At 50.7% G+C, this 21,689-nt stretch overlaps 6 protein-coding genes across 6 annotated transcripts; 3 read left to right on the forward strand and 3 right to left on the reverse strand.

The window, feature by feature from the left end:
• Nucleotides 1-567: 567 nt before the first annotated feature.
• On the forward strand, nucleotides 568-2,269 carry PtrM4_016220 (S-adenosylmethionine-dependent methyltransferase superfamily domain-containing protein; the record flags this gene model as incomplete). Its single annotated transcript, XM_001931523.2, has 2 exons — nucleotides 568-1,128; nucleotides 1,190-2,269. 2 exons carry the CDS (start codon nucleotides 568-570, stop codon nucleotides 2,267-2,269), a joined length of 1,641 nt encoding a protein of 546 aa, XP_001931558.2.
• Nucleotides 2,270-3,991: 1,722 nt separating this feature from the next.
• PtrM4_016230 (AraJ, Arabinose efflux permease) lies at nucleotides 3,992-5,983 on the forward strand (the record flags this gene model as incomplete). Its single annotated transcript, XM_001931524.2, has 7 exons — nucleotides 3,992-4,038; nucleotides 4,090-4,454; nucleotides 4,555-4,747; nucleotides 4,799-5,070; nucleotides 5,121-5,213; nucleotides 5,267-5,657; nucleotides 5,743-5,983. 7 exons carry the CDS (start codon nucleotides 3,992-3,994, stop codon nucleotides 5,981-5,983), a joined length of 1,602 nt encoding a protein of 533 aa, XP_001931559.1.
• A 920-nt stretch (nucleotides 5,984-6,903) lies between these two features.
• PtrM4_016240 (uncharacterized protein) lies at nucleotides 6,904-8,107 on the reverse strand (the record flags this gene model as incomplete). Its single annotated transcript, XM_066103216.1, has 2 exons — nucleotides 6,904-6,965; nucleotides 7,021-8,107. The coding sequence occupies 2 exons, from the start codon at nucleotides 8,105-8,107 to the stop codon at nucleotides 6,904-6,906; spliced, it is 1,149 nt and encodes a 382-aa protein (XP_065965418.1).
• Nucleotides 8,108-16,780: 8,673 nt separating this feature from the next.
• Nucleotides 16,781-17,014, reverse strand: PtrM4_016250 (uncharacterized protein; the record flags this gene model as incomplete). The annotated part of the gene is made up of 2 exons (XM_066103217.1): nucleotides 16,781-16,783; nucleotides 16,844-17,014. The coding sequence occupies 2 exons, from the start codon at nucleotides 17,012-17,014 to the stop codon at nucleotides 16,781-16,783; spliced, it is 174 nt and encodes a 57-aa protein (XP_065965419.1).
• Nucleotides 17,015-18,182: 1,168 nt separating this feature from the next.
• Nucleotides 18,183-19,412, reverse strand: PtrM4_016260 (DnaJ, DnaJ-class molecular chaperone with C-terminal Zn finger domain protein; the record flags this gene model as incomplete). The annotated part of the gene is made up of 1 exon (XM_066103218.1): nucleotides 18,183-19,412. The coding sequence occupies one exon, from the start codon at nucleotides 19,410-19,412 to the stop codon at nucleotides 18,183-18,185; it is 1,230 nt and encodes a 409-aa protein (XP_065965420.1).
• A 1,322-nt stretch (nucleotides 19,413-20,734) lies between these two features.
• PtrM4_016270 (bZIP-2 multi-domain protein) lies at nucleotides 20,735-21,217 on the forward strand (the record flags this gene model as incomplete). Its single annotated transcript, XM_001931530.2, has 1 exon — nucleotides 20,735-21,217. The coding sequence occupies one exon, from the start codon at nucleotides 20,735-20,737 to the stop codon at nucleotides 21,215-21,217; it is 483 nt and encodes a 160-aa protein (XP_001931565.1).
• Between the last annotated feature and the right edge of the window lie 472 nt (nucleotides 21,218-21,689).

Genomic DNA, 21,689 nt, shown 5'->3' on the forward strand with positions numbered 1-21,689 from the left:
CGCCGTATGAAAAAGCAGGGCATGCCCGAGCCCTTGGACGAGTCTCTGGTAACGAGAAAGCGAAAAGATGCGCCCGTCGCAGCGGACCCGGAGAGAAAGAAGAGGAGCAGGACTGCTGCAAGGGAGGCGCGAGAGGCCAAGGCCAAAGCGACACCTAAGACAAGGGTTGCGGGGAAGCCTGTGAAGCCTGTCAAGACTGCCGCAGCTGTGCTCAACGGAGCGAAGGCGAAGGCCAAAGGAAAGCCTGTAAAGCAGGCTGCTTCTCCCTCTTCGGACGAGAACGAGAACGAGGAAGACGACTCCGATTTCATGGATGACGAAGATATGGACGGTATCAACGTTACTGGTCTCGATGCGCTCGGTAGTGCGTCAGAAGACGACGAATTCGACTCCGACATCGTAGACTCTGACACTGAAGTCAGGAAAGGCGCCATGTGGTCGGATGACGAAGACGAAGACGACATCGAGGAGAAGCTCACGGCAGCAAACATCGCTGGCTTATCCAGAAAGCTCGATGAACAAAAGGCTATAGAGGATGCTGAGGCAGCTGCTGAATTGGAGGAGAACATGATGCAAACCAACATCGCTGGTGAACGGCCAAAGATCTTGGAGGATAGTGAAGATGAAGATGGAAGGCCTGTCACGAACCTTGTCACTCAGGACATCCAACTGCTGAGGACGAGACTCACAGATACCATCCGTGTGTTGGACGACTTCAAAAATCTAGCCGAAGAGGGTCGGAGTCGTGCCGAGTATATGGCATCGCTATTGAAGGATGTCTGTGCTTACTACGGCTACTCTGAGTTCCTAGCAGACAAACTACTCAACCTTTTCCCTCCCCGCGAAGCTCAAGCCTTCTTCGAAGCCAACGAGACCCCGAGACCCATCGTCATCCGCACAAACACCCTCCGTACCCATCGTCGGGAGCTTGCGCAGACACTGATCAACCGCGGCGTCCAGCTAGAGCCAGTCGGAAAGTGGTCCAAGGTCGGCCTTCAGATCTTCGATACGCAGGTGCCTCTGGGTGCAACGCCCGAGTACCTGGCCGGCCACTACATATTGCAGGCAGCATCTTCCTTCTTGCCCGTCATGGCTCTCGCGCCACAGGAAAACGAGCGAGTACTGGATGTAAGTGGACCTACGACAAATCACTACTTGTACGAGAGGAAACTAATGCGTTAATCTTTAGATGGCAGCTGCGCCCGGTGGCAAGACGACACATTTGGCAGCGCTCATGAAAAACACTGGCTGCATCTTCGCAAACGATGCAAACAAGGATCGTGCCAAGGGTCTGATAGGAAACATTCATCGCTTGGGCGCCAGAAACGTTATTGTCTCTCACTACTCCGCATTGGAGTTCCCGCGTGTCATGGGCGGCTTTGATCGCGTCTTGCTCGATGCGCCATGTTCTGGAACTGGCGTTATTGCCAAGGACGCTAGCGTCAAGACCAACAAGACTGAGGCGGACTTTATGAAGTTACCCCATCTTCAGAAGCAATTGCTGCTCGCGGCTATCGATTCTGTCAATCATTCCTCAAAGACAGGAGGATACATAGTCTACAGTACCTGTTCGGTGACACTCGAGGAGAACGAGCAGGTAGTGCAATACGCTCTAAACAAACGACCCAATGTCAAGCTTGTCGAGACGGGCCTCACGTTTGGCAAAGAAGGTTTCACAAAGATCCAGGGCAAGATCTTTCACCCATCTATGAAGATGACAAGAAGATATTACCCACACACGTACAATGTCGACGGTTTCTTCGTCGCCAAATTCAAGAAGATTGGGCCTACGCCACCCAACGCTGTAGGAGTCAACGAGGCTACTAAGACTAATGGTAACGGAGGCGCCAAGAGCACAATCACGGAGATTGAAGTCGTCGACCGCACTCCCATTGGCGCGGACAGCGACGAGGAGTCAGACTTTGGTGGCTTCGACGACGACGAGGATCAGAAGTATATGGAGCGTGCACAGGCCAAGACGATGCGCAGGAAGGGTAGAGATCCCAAGGCGATTGTGCCAAAGGGCGAAAAGAGCGTTAATGGCGAGGCAAAGGAGGCTACTAAGAAAGCCACCAAAGAGGCTTCCAAGGAAGTGCCTGTAGAGAAGAACGGTGTTGCCACAAAGGAGAAGGCGGGTCGGAAAGAGAAGAAGGGCGGTGGTGTTGAGGTTGCCAAGTCTGCAACTTCGAATGGCGTCGCTGTAAAGGAAGTCACGGTCGAATCGAAAAAGGCAAGGAGGAAGAGCAGCGAAAAGAAGAGCAAGGCGTAGTCTACTTTTGACTAGTTGAGGACGGATGCTCTAGTATCCAAAATTTCATGTTCCATGTTCCATGTTCCATCGAAAGTTTTAGTGACATGACTAAGGCGACGGCAGATTACTGGGGTATGCAGGAGTTGACAATGCCATGCCAGATGAACTAGTTGTACTAGTTCGGTGGGCCACATGGTCGTTTGCTACTCTATAGTAACGTCTATCCATGGTCGCCTTCACTGTCGCATGTGCAGAGCATAGGACAGTGTCGCAAGAGCCCAGACGATTCGACGGGTGTGCCGGCCGGCGGAAGGATGGTAACATGATTACGCGAAGTTTATCCTGATTTGCAGGTAAGCGGCGGCCAATTTGGCGCAATTTCTTGTCTTCAGTCTTGGTTCAATCGCCAAGAGTCTACTATGGCGTTGAATCCTGCACAAGCCGACCATAGCAGACCACCGACACCCCACCCACACCTCAGAACTAGGTTCAACGTGTGATGCGGGGACGAAAGAAGGTGCCCTTGACGCATCACCAAAAATCCCGCGATGCAGCTTCAAGAACGGACCGGATGCAGAAGAAGTCATAGCCCGACGAAGATTCTTCGCGGGTGCAAGCGAAGGCAACGGGGCCTTTGTGCCTTGAACGGGCCGTTTACAACTCCACATTACCCCGGAGAGCCCCCAGTTCCGTGCACCATCAAAGGGCACAATTCGGCATCCGTGCAATAACCCCAGTACTGGGGTTGGATGTCACAACACGTCAGATGTCGAGCCACCCATCAGCCCGCAGTATGCCCTGCCGATCTTTGTCCTGGCAAGCATGCCGAGACTGCAAGTGCCAAGTGGAAGCAGGAAGATAAGAGCCGTGATGATCACGAGAAGTCGTTCCACAGCCGCATTCTGGCATCCGCGGCAAGACCAGCTGGAGCTGAATGCGAGCGTCTGGGGTAACGTAGTCACAATCCAGCATGGTTGTGGGTGTGTGGGTGTGCCTGTGAGGTATCGCGCAGCGTGCAGCACCGAAATTTGTACCGAAGGCACCTCTCAGAAGAGAGATGACGGGTCGTTTACAGGCCAAGAGTCGGACCGCAGCGCGAAGCATCTGCAGCAAGTCAACCGGTCTCTTGGAAGGGTTTCATTCTGGAAAAGTACTGAGGTTCGGCAAACAAGCACTTTCCTTGCGAAACCATCATCAAGAGTCGCACGAGCCTATGCCGTGAACAGCAAGCTCGCCAAGATTACATGCCGCCTGCGCCGCGCTGCTCTTGGCCTCGAATGTCGTCTTGGTCTTTGCTTCGCGCCTCGTAACGCGCCGCTTCCGTTTGACCTGCTGACAGGTTCACAATTGGCTAGCATATACCTCCTCACCGTCGTCTCTTCGCGTTGTAAGCCTTCGACGTAGAGGGCGCACGGAGTAAGCGCACTAAGAATCTGGGGTAGGAGCCAACCACAGACATGCTGTCGCAACAAGTCGATGCGGGGGCAGTCAGTGCAGCATCTGGAAGACAGTCGACCGGGATTGCCAACCCGTCATGGGGTACTGCATGCCCAGTCTTCTGCTTCTATGGAACAAGGGTCCTTCGGACTTCACATGCTCAATGGAGAGATGCTCGGGGCTACAGCCTGAGCACATAAAGCGTCGACCCGCGCGTCTCCTTGGAGAAGAGGTACCACGCGCCTTGAGCTGTAGGCTTCTTTACATTTACCCATCTGTAATCGAGAGCCCTACCTGGATATCATGGGTCTTATGCTGAAGCCCCCGCCAAACACGCCTGGAAAGGCATGGTAAGCTGTTTCACGCTGTGATGCTCCAACATGTTGCTAACCCTTGTCAAGGCCAGCCATTATCATTGGTCTTTTTGTCGCCTTCGGTGGTGTGCTCTTTGGATATGACACTGGTACCATTTCTGGTATCATTGCCATGGACTACTGGAAGAAGTCCTTCTCCACACAGCCCGACTTCAGCATCACAGCCTCGGAGGATTCACTAATTGTCTCAATCCTGTCGGCTGGTACCTTCTTCGGTGCTTTAACCGCTGCGCCATTCGGTGATTTCTTTGGCAGACGCTATGGTCTCATGATCTCAGCCGGTTTCGTCTTCAACTTGGGCGTTATTCTGCAGACTATTTCAACCAGGCAGCCACTTTTTATCGCTGGTCGCTTTTTCGCCGGTTACGGTGTTGGTCTTGTGTCTGCTCTGAGTAAGTCAACATTTTCTTACATCATTGTCTTTCTATGATATGATGTTTATAACCATTCGCGGCGAACTTTTGCGACGGAATCGTAGCTAATAAATTCTAGTCCCCATGTATCAGAGTGAAACTTCACCCAAATGGATTCGTGGAACGATTGTCGGAGCATATCAGCTCGCCATTACCATTGGCTTGTTCCTCGCATCTATTGTGAACAACGCAACCAAGGACCGTGACGACTCTGGATCATACCGTATCCCTATTGCTGTCCAATTCGCCTGGTCGATCATCCTTGTGGTCGGGTAAGCATTTTACTCTTCAAATTTCATAGCTGGCGCTGACAAACCCTCTAGACTAATCTTCTTACCCGAGACCCCAAGATATCTCATCAAAACCGATCGTTATGATGATGCGGCCAAGGCTTTGGGAAAACTTCGCCGTCTGCCAATTGATCATCCAGCTGTCTTGGAAGAGCTGAACGAAGTCCAAGCTAACCATCTCTACGAGATGTCGCTGGGCAAGTCCACATATATCGACTGCTTCAAGGGTACACTAGGAAAGCGTCTCATCACCGGATGCCTGCTCCAGTCGTTGCAGCAGCTGACTGGTGTCAACTTCATCTTCTGTACGTCCCAGCAGATGCGTCGGCCATAACTTTCTTCTAACATAATATAGACTACGGAACACAATACTTCCAACGCGCTGGTTTCAAGAACCCTTTCACAATTCAGGTCATCACCAACTGCGTCAACGTCGCGTCCACATTCCGTGAGTACTTCACACACAGCTCACACATGCAAACTTACTAACCCGATCCCCAGCTGGTCTCTACGCCGTCGAACGCCTCGGTCGCCGCAACCTGCTCCTTCTAGGAGCCATCGGTATGTGCTTCTGCCAGTACATTGTCGCCATCGTCGGAACGGTATCTGGTACAACAGATCTCCCTGCCCAACGCACTGCTATCGCATTCGTGTGCATCTACATCTTCTTCTTCGCCAGCTCCTGGGGACCAGTCGCATGGGTCGTCACTGGTGAACTATACCCTCTCAAGGCCCGTGCCAAGTGCCTTTCCATGACCACTGCCAGCAACTGGCTGCTTAACTGGGCCATCGCATACTCGACTCCGTACATGGTCGATGCAAAGCACGCAAACCTTCAGTCAAAGGTCTTCTTCATCTGGGCTACCTTCTGCTTCGTCTGCATTGCTTTTGTGTAAGTCCTTCCCCCCCCCCTCCCCCAACACACGGCAAACTCCCTCTTTTTCTCTCAATTTCGTAGCTAACACACTGGAAAACAGTTGGTTCATGATCTACGAGACAAAGGGCCTCTCTCTCGAACAAGTCGACGAACTCTACGGCGTAGTCACTCAGGCTTGGAAGAGTAAATCTTTCCGCCCCACGGTCACTTTTGCCGATATCGACCAGAACGCTGGCCGCGGCATGAGCTTGACTGAGGTTGCGCAGAACCAGGAGAGAAAGCGCAGTGTCCAGCATGACGAGTCTGTCGTCGCGACTGAGACTCAGGAAGCAAAGTATTAAGCGGTTTGAAAAATGGCATGTTTGTATGAGGGAATGAGGATGGGAATGATGAGCATGGTATATAGATGAGGTGTGGGACGGTGACATGAGTGGGATGATGGTATTGGTATGGTAATGCTGAATTGTTGTGTAGATGTGTAAGTACATGAACATGTTTAATCCAACTAATGTGTCAATTCATCATTAAAGTGTCTGCTCGAGCATAGGTACTTCGCTCTTCGCAGGCGCAAACTTCTCTCTCCACTATAGACGGCTATGCGTAAAATCGCGCAAGATCCTCGCCTCCCTGCTGACCATTAATCCACCTAAAGATACCCCTTGTCTTAATCTACATCTAGATCCCCTCGTATATGCTCAAAGCGGGCGTTAGCTGCCGCAGTCTTCCGCACCCCGGGCGCTTACCTCATCGTGCGTACGCTAACTACTGTAAGTAAGTAGCTAAGCTATATGCATCATCATCATCATCATCATCACGTACTCACAGGCACACGAAAACATGTCACATCATCAGCGTCATCACAGCATGGTAACAAGCATATTCCGTAATCAAGCATTGCCATTGCAAAGACTACCCTTTTATGTATCCAGAAGAGTGATATAGTACCCGCTCCCTCATGTCCGTAGACCCATGTAATCCGATGAAAGCCGATGAAAAAATCAGCCGTGAAATTCGTTACACGTGAAAGTCGTAACTCGTGAAGATTCGTGAAAAGCCGTGAAAGATTCCAACCTTATCCTTCCTAGTTTGCGACAGTAGACGAGCAAGGTCTAGCCAGAGTAGTGGGTGCCGTACTCAAAGTCGGAGGGCTGGAACTTGAAGAGGTCGGCAAGGTTACCCTGAGCATACTCGTCGTTGACAACGTTGTTGTTGGCGTAGTCGTCGTTGTCGTACATGGAGAAGTCAAGGTAGTTGCCGAAGTCTAGTTGCGGTGGAAGCGACGGAGCTTGTTGCGGATGGCCCTGAAGAAATTCTTGACCCTGTCTATAGAAGGCATCGTAAGCAAAGCCCGCGTTGGACATGTCGGGGAGAGACGCACCGACACAACCGACGGTCTGATACTCGACAGCAGGGTGCCATTCTTGCGAATCGACGGCGGTGAGCGTGTCAATGCCCTCTGGATCTTCTTGAAGGTAGCCCTGGTCATGCTCGGGGATCCACGGCTCGCCCAGAAGAGGGGTGGTGTCAGTGTCGTCCATCTTCAGGGTGTTAGTGTACTCGAACACTCCGGGGCTATATCCACCAAGGTGCTTCTCGTCTCCGGCACGGCCATCCAAAGGGGTTGTGGCAGTCGTGTACGCGGGGAACCCGTCCGAGGGCTGTGCAGAAACCTTGGATGGCATCGAAGAGGGCAAGGCATGTTCCGCATGAACCACGGCCATAGACTTCTTCTTGCGAGAATCACGTACTACAGGCGCCCTGTTAGTCTCAGGGTACGCGCACTTGAGGGTGACAATGAGGGATTGGATACCCTGCATCTTAGTCGGTTTCTTGACGGAGTTCGCGAATGGGTTCATCTGCTGAGTCGTGTCGTTAGCACCAGACGACGACAGAGAAGAGTTTTTGTTTTTGCGAGTCCAAGCCATCTTCAGCACCGGGATCTGATGACCATCGTCGATCTGTTTGCTGCGTAGCTTCAAGACAGCTTGTTGGAGTGCACCCGCAGAGCAGTTCTCTCCAACAATCTGGGCAGCTTGATCGAACGGTATCTGCATACCATTCTCGCCACAGGCCCAGATGATGCCGAGAAGGGCGTTCTTCCAGTCATCATCAGTCCACTTGAGTAGTTTCGGACGGGGCTGGCGTGGCTTGCGGGGCGCGCCGTCCTTGTTGATCTTGGGCTTCTTGGATGGGCGACAGTCGTCTTGATCGCTCTCGCCGTAGTCACTATCATAGGTGGGAGCAGGACTCACGGTAGCGTTAGAACCAGTTCCCATCTGGACAGAGTTTGCAGGAACTGCATGACTGCCAAACGGGTCCATGCCATGGTTGTAGACGCGATTCCCGAACTTGGCCGTGGATCCGTAGATGGACATACTTGCTTGTTGTGACGGCGGGGGGGCTGTAGGATCGCCTTCGTCGAAGAGACCGACCATGTTTAGCTTGTTGTTATGAAAGGGAGCCATGGTTGCTAGTACCTTGGAGAGAGTTAGTATGTGCAAGGTATGAGGTACAGGAGGTGCTGAGCTTACCTGGAAGAGAATGGATGATTGGAAATGCTTCTAGGCTTTAGGCGTCGAAGCACAAGGTTTCAAGAAATCGATGAGGACCAAAACGTTCTTCTATTGCGTTGTTAGCGAGATGTCGAACAGAGGCTCAAAATTTTGCGCGGTTTCTGCGGCGGAGTGGGAGAGGGGAGCGCCAGAGATCAACAATACAAGCCAACGGGGCCTCTTTTCAGGCTGTCGTCGTGCTTGCAGAAGCCCAGGGCTGTGTATAGGGGGAGTAGATATAGAGGGAAGCAGGGATCGAGCTGTTGCAATACGTACCTGAATGCTGTGTTTGGTGTAGAAGCAATGGAGGAGCAGCTCGGGGAGATGAGCTTATGCAGGGAGATGAGGCGCTAGCGTTGACAAGCTCCAACGTAGGCAAATCACGTCGATGAGAAGTGCCAAGAGAGCCTACGTGCCCACGATATGCTCAGCCAAGCGACACACACTTATGTCCTTGATGCAACGGGAGACAAACGGCGTGAAGTACAGGAGACACCGGAGGTACGTCCGCGATGGATGTCCCTTGCCGTAGTAGTCTGTATATCTTCCTTGCCGTCTGTTAATCCTCTATGCTACAAGGAATCCACTTCGGTGTTGGCTTGCGGTGCGCAGTCGAACCACAAGCAATCAGGGTGGGGATCGGAAGCAGGCTAGCGTAGTGGCACCCAGCGACGATGCAGATTAAAAACAAGTAGGTGTTGCCTTTGACCTGTAGCAGATTGTATACCTTGTTTGGCTATGCAACGACGATGTGTTGATGTGGAAGGGATGTCTGCTGCTAGGGATGATTGGCGGGACACGCAAAGTTCCAATCAAGCCGTGATAGCACTGCGATATGCTTTTTCGGAAAGTAGCAATGTTGGTCGCGGACTTTGGAGGCAGGCTATACTTGAGCGTACAGCCGCCTTCTGGAGCGGTAGTGGTGACGATGGTCAAGTGAGAGAGTGCTATTGAACCTCTGGGATCTTGGTCACAGTTGCAAGCGCCAACCTGGAGAAGAGGAGACTTATAGTAGGCAGCTGGCAGAGACCGTGCAAATCAATCCTCTGTGACGGTTAATATAGGCGGTGGCGGAGCGCGATAGTTGTGCGCAGAGAGGACACGTGACGGGTTCAATGCACCCTACCCCGCCCAAATTCGCGGTGACGGCGAGATCCGGGTGGCAAATAGGCGGTGTGTGTAGATGAAAAGACAATAGTATCGGATAATCAGGTCGTTGTCATCGTTGAAGTATGTTATATTCCGTGGTGACTGACGATTTTTTCTGTAACACATGATACAGCGGAGTTGTCCGGCGGGAGTAAAGCTCTGATGTAGTTCAGGACGACGAAGAAGTCCATGAAAGGTTCGGCATAGGAACAGGAATGTCGGTGTGAGAGGGGATGTTGACCGTGATGATCGATAGATTGGTGGTGTCTATCGCATGTCTCTAGAGCGAGGATGACTATGTGGAGGTGGAGATTGGTAGCTTGAGAGCCTTCTGAAAGACCATTTTGACTAGAGAAAACAACTATAGATAAGGAAGATGGGTGTTAGAGATAGGGAAAGAGAAGAAGAGAAAATTAGAATGTGGAAATACGAGATATACTTACTCATATTGGTGTATTTCATCGGAGACTCTAGGCCATGAATTTCCCACTGTGATCCATTTGGCATTATTCTTAGTCGCAACGGTAGCTATTAGTGGGTGATAATTCTAGTGCAGAAGGTTGATGAAAACAGAAAAAGTGACGTAGGTAGAAATGGCTTTCAGTAAAAGGTCTCCATAACAAACGGACCATGGAGGAGTGCCATGTACAAGCTAGCGATCTGAGCGCAATGCATTTGCCGAAGATAAAGGCCATGAATTTGAGCTCCTGGTTCAGGATGGTAGAAAGACAGATATGTTTATTTACAACAAAGACAACAACGGTTGACAGAGATGAGGGCCAGAAACAGAGTCGCTTGTATCCGTGAGAAAACAGAGTGTGTTTGATCCTATTTTGGCTAGCATGTGATGTTTGTTCTCGCGATCGAGGCCAGGCTCTTGCGGAAGCTTCGTGGCTATCGAGTCGATGAGATGCGTCAGAATTTGTTAGTCAGGTCTGTCTATGGCATGATGTATCCTGAAATTATCCAGCTTTGATGCGCGCAGTCTTGCTCAAGTCTTTGTGGTTGTCAAAGGGAATACAGGAAGATGCTCGCGGTGGTATGCTGTCTTGCTGCACAGAGCGGGCGCAACGACTGCAGAGATAAGTATCCAGGGGTTTGTGGCTTCATGGGTATTTACAGTATCTGTAGTGTTAGATATGGCTATGTGGAAGATGTTGTGGAGGGGAAGAGTCTCGCAAGGAGGTTGAGGTGGCGATTAGGAGCTGATGGGAGGGGAGTGAGTAGAGGTGCAAATAAGGTTTCTAGCGCAAAAGTGGTAGGCAGGGGGGGAGCCCCATCGGTTCACAGCCTTGGCACATTCTTGTTGCATGTGGTAGATAGGTGCACAGCATTGAGTATTGATAGATTATGGATTATAACTCTGCATGTACTATAATAAAGTGTCTGGAAATCTAACTGTCTAATTGTTAGCAATAACCGGGGTCAGTGAATAGGTAAATGCGCGGATAACTTACCTGACTGAGCTGCACCATATGCATTTTGATATGCGCGTCATTTCAGACGGTGCTCATAATGAGCTACCTCGTCAAAAAAAAAGCCTGGACTCTGGTTCTTCTGCACAAATTTGTCGCTTGCATTGCTTCATGTGTGTAGCATTATCACAGCATCCGCGGAGGTGGTCTCGCCTAACTTAGATGACGTGAACAATTCGGCCCGACACTTTCTGACGTCGAGTCTCCCGCTACTAGGTCGACACACCTTGATGCATCGAATCTTCAAAGCTGCACAGGCCAAGAGCGCATCTGTTGTTATTCCCATGACTCTAGTATAATCCTTTGTTGCGATCCATCATAGCATGGATGTCCGCATGGACCCTCTTGTTCCTGAATTTCCCTCCTCAGCACCAGCCACAATTCGACACTAACCACCAACTCCCAAGGCAATCAGTCTCTTACAGCTGTGCTGCTCTTGCAATAGGATGCTTCGATAGAAGCTCGAATGCACGACTTGGCCAAGTCTTTCGAGTCGCCCCTGTCGACTGCCGGCGACGTTGCTCAAGTCGTGAGCTCCTTCCTACATTGTGCACCCACGATGATGCCCTGCCGACCACTCGCACCTCTTCTACACAGACAAAACAATGATGAATGAGGTCAGCGCCTTTCTTTGCAGTGGCTGGCACAGAACCTGCTTGCTCCAATGCACATGGCTGCCACGCTGGGGGGTCTGCTTTGTCGGGCCTCACACATCTTACAACAACTAATGCGATACCGCATGACAGCTTGGTACAGGGGAGCAATGATACGCTTGTTCAAAGAACTCGTTGCTGCATGTAGACTGGATACTCCTAAGTTGTTGGGCCTCAGCAACACTCTGACACACCTCAGCAAGGCTCTTATCAAACGACACCAAGGTCTTCATTGTCCCCTCATAAGCTTACAATGCCAGTGCATTGTACGCGTTTTATCGGTGGCTCAAGTCTTCCTCTATGGAAGGCAGCTCGCTCAAGGGTGCCCCGGCAGCAGAATCTTTCTTCGGCGCCTGTCTTGGTGACTTGCCCATCCACTACCACGAACACAGCAACATGCGAAGCCTGGCTATAGGACGATGACACATCTACTGTAGCCTACCTGCACTAGCCAGTATCATCTCTGGCTGCCGTACCTCTGGCGATTCTTTCTGGCTCCTGCGATGGGTGCGGACATCCAGCGGACCTCATCAGCAACCCAACAGACCAGCCCCGAGATGCCGATGACAGGGGCTCAAGCCTTGGGCTATGTCTATCATGAACTTCTCCGAAATCACAAATGAGACTCGGCCCGGGATAAAATCGAGATCGCTACATCAATTGTGAGCCCACTCGGCCATGGCCACGGCTCCTCCCTATGACGTGCAGTCCAGATGGCACTCACAACATTCTTTACGGGATTCAGACACGGGATTCAGACACGCAGACTCTAGCGTGGCTTCTATTCCATCTCGGATCTATACTCAGCATTGATGCAGAACAGTCTGGCAAGAGAAGATATCCGGCACATGTGAGTATGTGAGCAGGCATGGCACAGCTCTGGTATAACTTCGGCCACAACACATTACCCGGTTCACCGTTGGTAAGATCATGCTCACCTTCGCCGGTGCCGGCGTGTGATGAACTCATGGATATCACCTGGCTGTCACACCCTTCAAGACTCCAGGCTGACATTCGTCATGCAAGACGAAGCTGATATATTGTAACACCTTCCATGTCTTCGAGTTCAACAAGGATAAGGATAACATATCACGACATGCATAACGCAAGATGACTGCCTCAAGAGTCTATCAGCAGCGTGTTACACCATTCAATCCCAATAAACTCGGGAAGCGATAATGAGCTCAAGACTGGGAAGCTCGGGACTGACATATATGAGACTTTGAAACGTAGTGTGGGCCCCACTACCGCCTTGAACATGTCCGACAGATGACATTCTTTCGGGTGGCACACACACGTTGTTGGTCAATGCAACCACCATGTCGAACGAATGGCAGACATGAGCACTAGTGATGAGGCCGCCTGCAGGCTCACGACAATGTGTCGTTCACCTTGTGGTGTAAGCTTGGATCATCCTAGTTGCTATCGCAATGTTGGCCGGATTCAGGATCGAACATGAACAGAACTCCGATACGCTTGGTCTTGCTGCAGCTGGCAAACCATGTTTCAATGTTGCACAGAAGCTCCGAGCTGGTCGTCGCCCTTGGCGTTCTTGCGACGTCGGAGCCAGAATGCTCTGTCAAGGACCGCGATTGGGAATACCGCAACATGTTCCTCTGGACACCATGACATCCGGCTCTAGAGTATCCTCAGTCCGGCTATCAAACTATTGAGGTTCTGCATGTTTTCACGGTACATTCTTTACCAGGATCTTACAGCCAGGCCCATGACGCATCGTGTTAAAAGCTGATATCCGATGCTATTGCCTTCCATATGTCTCATGATCTAGCGGCTCAGCCGCTATTTTGGGGCGCGACTCAGACGGGCAAAATCTTTTTCGTTTTTCTCAACACTCTTTCTCATTCAACTTGGGCCCATGAGATTATTCCACTTCCTTTCATGAGACCGAACATTTATCCAACATGCTGGAGAAAAACAACAGACTGCTGCAGAGTATGCTTCTGGGGTTCGTTCTTGGCACCTTGTCTTGATGCCCGAGCTTATTGTCCACGGGGGTTCTGTTGCCGGGTCATGCTCCTTGGAGAGAAACTCAGGAGTATCATCTACGGGGAAGGTCTTATGCATCCTGTCATGATGTACCTGGCCACACAGGTATCGCATGTAGCTGTTTTTTCCAATATCGTCTAGCTGGCCACCATGTTTAGGACCACATGGAACAGAAGTACCATTTGACACTCATGCCATGTTTAGTTTGCGAAGAGATGTGGCCGCACAAGTCAATCTTTGCAGATGCGACAACATCTATCCACCGCTCGGGCTCATGAGTTGTTATGGTATTGTCCAATGGGAACCGCTTAGTCCTTCATGTCGCCATTCGATATTTGGTTTCTCGATCCGCTGTGCAACTGGTTGCCGATTGGTATCTCCAAGGTGTCTCGCGAGGGTAACTGTATGCTCGGGCGATCCATAACGGGCTATCGCTATCAATATCAATCTCAATCATCATGGAGACTTTCGACTTGAAGTAACTTTCGGGCGACCATTTGTCCAGCTAAACCAGGTGCGCCCTGGTCGATAAATCGGCCATCAGGACGTTCAGCAAGGCTGTGGATTTATTAGATCCGCTCCCGCTCGTCGCAATGACGATGACCGCTACTTTCTTCTCCTTGTGGTATATCGTTGCCGGCTCGAATATCTACAATGCGGTAGGCTCGCATAGAATGTGTCCCTGGGTGGTCGCATGCTCTCGCTGCATTCCCACGCTTCTCATGCCTGTAGTCGCAATCTTCCTTCGGTATTCTGCATGGAGATTTGAGTGGCACAGTGCTGTAGCCAAATTTGTGCTGATACCGAATTGATTCCAACGACAGTTCGCTGTTTGGGGTGCGGAGGTGCTTCAAACTGTCCGATTGCGTGCAAACCGGCCTCGTTCTTCTGAAACCGATTGCTTCGGCGGTTTTCCGTCGTCTGCAGGGAGACACTATTGTAAAATCGCGAGTTCGACGGGCCAATCTAGGTCGATGTCAATGTGTCGCGGCCCCTGAGGCTGTAGCTCCGACGGCGGTACATGGCGGCCATGGAGACTTGTTGAGCAACTTTGGTGTGTGTATGGTTCATTGTTGGATTGTCTTGCAGCGATGCCAGAAATGGTGCGATGAAGAAAGCGGAGATCCTGACACATCTCCAGTGTCTCCTATGTACCTCATGATGGCTCTGTTTTTGCGTCGTGGTGGTGGCTGTCGCTGGGGGTGAAGGAGATGGGAAAGTGTGGCCACCGTGGAGGTCCAGACGCTCGGGATGCTTCAACACCAGAACCACGCTTGGGAGCCACCAACAGAAGAGTTATCTGCTACCAGAACACTCACGATCTGTACCTGTTCTCTATATTCTGCCGTGCCAGATATTGGGAAGACGGTAACGCAGAGGTCTGGAAGCTATCCTGATAGGGTTTGCAGCTTTGAAAACTGCCGCACGCATGAGCAAAGTCGCTATTTATGCTCAAGGGCCATAGCTACGGTATCGGGAGGCTGCAATAATACATTGCCGGTCGAAGAGCATATGTTTTCCTCCCATATGGCGACAGACTGGCTGCAGAATGGCTACAGAATGGCTTGAAGCACGGGGAAAAGGGCCACCTGGAGCGCCCTTTGAGGATGGAACGCACTCCGAATCTACACATGAGTTTTGGTCAGGAACGCAGTCCCTCTACATGCCACTGCCATGCATGGCGACTGCTTGTTGCTGGATACGAGCACATTGCAGCACAAGAGGTAATGCTGCCACGAAAGGGACTGTACTATCTGCAGCCACACATAAACTGCGACCAAATACAGAAATGTGCAAGTTCGGTAAGAGCCGAAAAGTAGAAGGCGGTAGAAGTGAGCAGATGCTCGTTCTCGTTGGCTGGTTTTCCATGCACACCACTCCTGGACCCTGCCATCATTTCGGCTTTGCCGCATTGGCTTGACGCCACTCATTATGATCCCTGGACAAAACTCCTTTGGCAACCCTGCTGATGATATTTTCAGTGACTATATATACTGAATTTATTTAAAAATTTCTGTCCGGGTGTGATGGCACCTGTTGAACTAACTCGTGAAATACAGATATCGAAACTGCCAGCGAGAGAGTCTGGGAGGCAGCGTTTTTTTGGTCAGGTATTCGAAACTGCCCGCGAGAGAGTCTGGGTGGCAGCGTTTATTATTAGGTTTGGTTTTCACTTTTTGCACCAGGTCAAGTTAGCCACCGCCAAGATGACGTGGATACGACATTGCAATCGCGCGTTGATGAGTTTATTCTACTCTCTTTGCTCGTCTTGGTGCTTTACTGGTCGAAAGAGTTCGAAACTTTGTCCTTCTGGTCTTTTGGCTTTTCGAGCTGTTTATGAGCATGACGTGCTGGGTTTGCATGAGTTTGGCATGCCAACTGCAAGAAATTCGGCAGAATTCACACGTGAACATGCTCTAAAACCCGGCAACTGAAGATGCCTGTGTTGAGAAGGGTGCAGAGTGCCTTAGGATACAGTGGCATTTAACATCAGCTCGGATTTGGTTGTGAAAGAGGACGAAAAGGTTACTCTCAAGCATCTCCACATCCCTAATGCTGATAGAAGCGCGAAAAAATAGCACCGTTGACGGCAAATCTGATATCTCTCCGGCTGAGCAGAGATAATTATGAGCAACCCTGCACCGGCACTGGCATCGCGAGTCTGGTATCTGTTGCGCTTACGCACAAGCCGCTATGATAACTCTGAGCTTTTGACAGCACACTCCAGCTCTGATCTTACATGATTCGAAGGCTGTTGTATCGCATTCCAAAGCATCAGGGATAGCCGATGAGCAATCTGGCAACGCAATGGGCCAAACTTGTCACATGCTGAAAAATTCGTGAGTCGCTGGCATGTTTTGGGAAATCAGCTACGCCAGTCACTCAGTCAACAATCCCACAACAAGAAGATGGCCAATCTGGCACGTGGGATTTCGAAACGTAATATCAAGATGCCCTCTGCCTGGGTTCAAGCACAATAAGTAGAACAGAGTTTTCGGCTAGTACGGTAGTTATGGCTACCCGGGACCTAGAAACCAGTGAGAAGGCTTGCATCAGTGTCAAATCATCACGCATAAAAAACGTCATCATCACCACGCCAGTTGGAGTTGAGCAGCACTGACGCTATATTCGAGGCGTGTTTTTCCATACGCCTACTTAGACATCTGCAGTTCTTTGTTCTGCCCAGCTTCGTCTTTATCCGCGCAATCTTGCTTTGGTCAAGCCGTTGTTAAAGGAGGAAAGCGGGGTGGTGATGGCGGAGGGGGGGAGGGCGGATTGCCCTCGGACGAATAGCCCCGCTATTACTCATACATGAACAGCGAAGATCTAGCCATGTTCTCTTCCATATAATGCTGGATACTAACGGTTGGGTCAAATTCATGGTCTAGCAACTCGAAACGAATCCCGGTTGTGATTCCGTAGTCGATGTACTCGGGAGCGGTGGGTGCCGTACCCAGCTCCTCCTGGAACTTCTGTCGCTCGGCGGTCGGTGCACGGAGATACAGGAATTTGACAAACGGAAACAGGGTGCACATGGCAGTTCCTATGTTCTCACTGCTTCAAGGCTTAGTAGGAGCCGGCGAGCAGGCAGATGAATTTGATGGGTCTTATAACTATGGGCCTACCGTATAATGCAGACAACCTAGAATTGATCACTCACAGTCATGGCAGTAGTGTCGAGTTGTTCAAACGTCGCATAGATCTTGGTGTTCTGACAGGGCATCTTGGTACACAGACTAATAGAGAAGGTGTAGCGGATCCAAGGCACGGAACTCCGGCTTGATTCATGCCTAGAGGATAATCTGATCTACATTTCAATGCGCTAGATTGCAATTGAACCGGACAAAAGAAATCGCAGTCCTACTCCAATAAGTCCGATTGTTGGGAATCGAACCTGCGGTAGATAAGGCAGCTGGTTGCTGCATGCACGAGCTTGGATTACACGGCTGACTAAGCCGTGTGGTCCGAGCTCTAGCTGCTGCCTTACTGCCGACCTCCCTCCACCTCCATAGAACAACAAGAACAATCACAATCATTTCAACTCGTTGCAACGAAGGTGATTCCGATACCTTAGCCGTATCAACACCGATGATGCTTCCAAGTACAGCCCAATACAGTGGTGGACTTTCTCGATTACTGAATTGAAGTATTTCCACCATCCTAGTGGTGCGTATACGAGGTGTTCTCCGTATGCATTGTATTCAGGGCGTGCAACGCTCACCAATTTGAGCTTGGTGTGGTCTGGAAGTCCTGCGAACTTGGCCACGATTAGAGACGGGTCGCTCCGTAAATGCAGTCATCAGATCAAGACGTCAAGATAAAGATTTCCACTAAAACGTTAGAAACAGGACCGACTGACACCTGTCGTGCAGCGCCGATCCGTGGTTGACCTCGGCTCGTCGGGGGAAGATTGCGGGCGACACTAAACCTTTTTCTATGTTAGCACGCTTTCCATTGGGCGTCTTCGCACAGATGCGACGGTGGCCCTCTTTATCCTTTCAACCTTATTCTCACTGCACTGTACGTTACAGGAAGTGATTCGGAGTGGAATTCCCTGTATTGACTCTCTCGACGACGATGACTGGATATGTACGTTGGTGAGAACGAGGCTAAAAGGCATACCTTACAAAGACTAGGTACATTGACTAGCACACAAGAGGAGAAGAGGATGGCCCGACGCTTCACCATAATGCCCGCATCACCCTACAATAGTGTCGAAGAGGCAAGATGGCACAATCCATCATTTCCTTCCTTTAAGGTTCCCATGCCGCACTTTTTCCACTCGCGAAGACTTCCATGTTGGAGATTGCAGTTGACACAAGCCACGTTGGCACGCGACTGCGACTGTTCCTCGACAACTTCGTCGGATACATCGACCCTACGCGACAACTCCTGACTTGCTTTGAGAGCAATAACACTATTCTGGACATCGCTGGCTCCTATAGGTGCTGCACGAACCTTGGCTCGGGCCTTCGCGATACGCTCAGCATCAAGCCGAGCCTGCTCTTGGACCTTTGCCCTCTGTCTCTCTTTTTCTGCGCGGACCAAGGCTACCCTTTCTTCCATCTTTGCCTGTTTCGCTGCCTCAATCTGCGCCTTCTTTTCTCTACGGGCTACCGCTCGCGTTTGGGCTTCTTCCGCTCGCTTCCCCTCTGCGCGCTTACGATTAGCAGCACGAAGGTTCGTGCGAGAAGATGGTGTAGGCGAAGGACGTGTCTCACTACGAAGAGCTTGGGCTGAGATGGGCGCAATAGTAGCCGACTTGGAAGGCGCATCTGGGGTGATGAGACGATGGCCCTGATTTGTCGGCGTCGTGGGTTTCACGGGTGTTGCTGATGTGCTCTTAGGTTTCGACAAGTTCTCCAGCCAATGTTCATGCTCTTGCTCGCGGACTTGGATCTTCTCCTGGTACTCGTAAGCACGAATGTGGCAATGCGCCTTCATCACCGGATCGTTTGCGTTTTCATCCGCTAGTTCAAGCCAGATCCGTACCAAGCTGTTCAGCTCAGCAATATTCAAGGATGCCTCGTCTTCATGTCTTTTTTTGCGCTTCATTCGGACATGGTCAAGCTGCTGACGTGTTTGGGCAATCATGGCCGCCTTCTCTTCTGGTGTCGTAAGCCTCACAGCTGTCCCAGGTCTCGACATCGATGAGCCTGCATGATGGAAGGTGGAAATTCTCTCGTCTATCTCTCCACCACCCCTCTCGAGCTCAGCATCGTATGCGACCTTCTCGTTCTGGCTTCTCAGCACATCGAATGCTTCTTGGATGTTCCGAAATACCGCAGCATGTGTTGCACGCTCTGAAGCTGGTAATTCTAGCGTCTTGTCAGGATGGTAGATTAGCGCCAGCGCTCTGTACGCAGCGCGAATGACCTCTGGAGGTGCATTGGGGGCGAGGCTAAGAGCCGTATAGTATGTCTGGAATTGCATGTTGACTAGCATGTCACGAGGCACGCGATTATCCTGTGATGATATCCGGGCGCTCACGAGCTACTTTGTACCCGCGAGTGAAGTGTACAAACATGATGTTCTGCATTTGTTTCTCTACGATTGCTGACGAGACATAGCACAAGACATGTCTAAGACATACAAGAAGACAAACTCTGGACAAGAGCGAACGACGTTTGAATACAAGTGATGAGTGTGGTCTTCGGAGGCTTGAGCTCGTCTGAGAAAGTCTGATTTGCACGTCGCAAATTTACACATGGCAAGGAGTGCGTTGCTCATACGAACGCCTCACGCGCATCTGTCTCGAAAGAAGCCCTGGACACCAGTCAGGTGAGAAAAGGGCCGGAATACCATCCAATGAGCAGTCGATGCTCCTCCGCGGTGTGAGTTATGTAAAAGCGTGGAGGCCCTTGGTGATGATATGAGGAATATGGCGCAATAAAACGCGATTGCAGCCTTGGTCGCTGGCAGAAGGGAATTCTGGCAGTGGGGTGCGTTGCCCACATAAGCGCACGCTGGTGGGTATTTGTCTAGTTCTTATAGGGCAGCACACCATCGCTCATGCAGGGACGAACGTCAATCCTCGACACCCCAAAAAGGCGCCGGCGCGAAGCTCAACAACTAACATACGATACCTAAGACCGCTGATCGAGAGAAACGACCAAACAAGAGAACGCGATTGCGCGGGAACGTATGTTGCAGATGGAGAGAAATGTCGGAAACTTATCGTCAGCAACCTTTTGGGCAGCCGACCTTCACCGACGCGCATGCGAGTGGGAATTCCTCTGGAGCTGATCTATTCGACATTCTCGACGCTACAGATAGCTATCACGAACAAAACTCTCATCCTGGAATCCAGCCTTTGCACTCATTGCATATACCATCTCGAGATGCATATGCGCAAAGTGAGCGCTTTGCCTTCGCGTTGCACAATGGTGGTGTATCAGTTCCGAGTAAGTAACGTACCCCTCCATTGACTTATATTTCATCATTGTCCTACATATATCCATTCCTTCTTGGGGGCGCGATTTCTGCAGCTCTTAGTTGCCGGTTCCAGATGACGTTTGTTGGGCATGGGATGGCGTGCTTCGCTAGCTGCACGTGATCGAACGCGGCGATAGTACACGCAACTGCATACACCTGTCTAGGGAGGTGCCTACGCAAACGATGCACAGACGCTTGTTTCTAGGGTTAGCATGTCATCGATCAAAATGGCTGCATCGAAAGGAGATTTGCGCTGTCCTTTTTATATCGTGTGATAGTCACTAACAGCAATCCAAGGCTTGCAATACACGTCCCCCACCATGACGAGCCACATCCCACATCATTACGAAAACGAAAACACATTTCAGCTCGGTCTGGACGATCTCCAAGGCTACTCCCCAGTCACGCAAAGCTTCAACATCAACGCCTATCGCACGCAATACCCCGACAGCAATGCCACATCTAGATCGTCAGCCACATCGCCCGATCCTACCAATGCAAGCTTGCTCAACGATCCCGTAGTTGTCGAAGCTGAAGAAGATAAGCGAAAGCGCAATCAAGCCGCTTCCGCGCGTTTCCGTCAAAAGAAGAAGCAGCGTGAGCAACAGCTCATGGAGGCAACTCGTGAGATGCAAGCCCGGACCAAGAAGCTGGAAGCGGAGAATGATGGCTTGAAAAAAGAGAATATGTTCCTGAAGAAGTTGCTGGTGGAAAAGGTGGACCACATGAGCGATGAAGAGCGCGAGTTGCTGAAAAAGGCGGCTGAAGGTGTTCTGACGGGGCCTTCTGAAGAAAGGTCTTAAATGGTCGTGAAGAAAGTGCCGAGGTCGTACCGAATCGCTTCTCTCCGAGATATGGAACTACGCATACTGAATGTCGAAAGATGTAATCCTAAGAAACGTATGAGTGGGCAATGGCGTTGCTTTCGAATTTCGGGCGTCAAGGAATTGTTTCACTAACTTATGGGGTATGGGATTTCCTTCGTTCATTCACACAACCGGGATCATGCGAGATGAGATTATTTTGTTAGGGTTTACCGGAATTTTTTCAAGATTCTTCTATCGAGTTGCTAGACTCGAGAGTAATAACTATGATCCATAACAATGATGATACACAAGTCGAACGATTGCCATTCTTGTGACTGCCGTGGTCAGAGATAATTTGTTCGATGACTCCAGCCAATATCTTGACGGCGAGAAACCGGGGGATTCGCAAGTACTACAGTGTGCTCTCGAATTTGCTAATAATCTCACATGCGATCAATGGTTCACGCAC

The sequence above is a fragment of the Pyrenophora tritici-repentis genome, chromosome 1, assembly GCF_003171515.1.
Source record: "Pyrenophora tritici-repentis strain M4 chromosome 1, whole genome shotgun sequence".
Classification (NCBI taxonomy): domain Eukaryota; kingdom Fungi; phylum Ascomycota; class Dothideomycetes; order Pleosporales; family Pleosporaceae; genus Pyrenophora; species Pyrenophora tritici-repentis.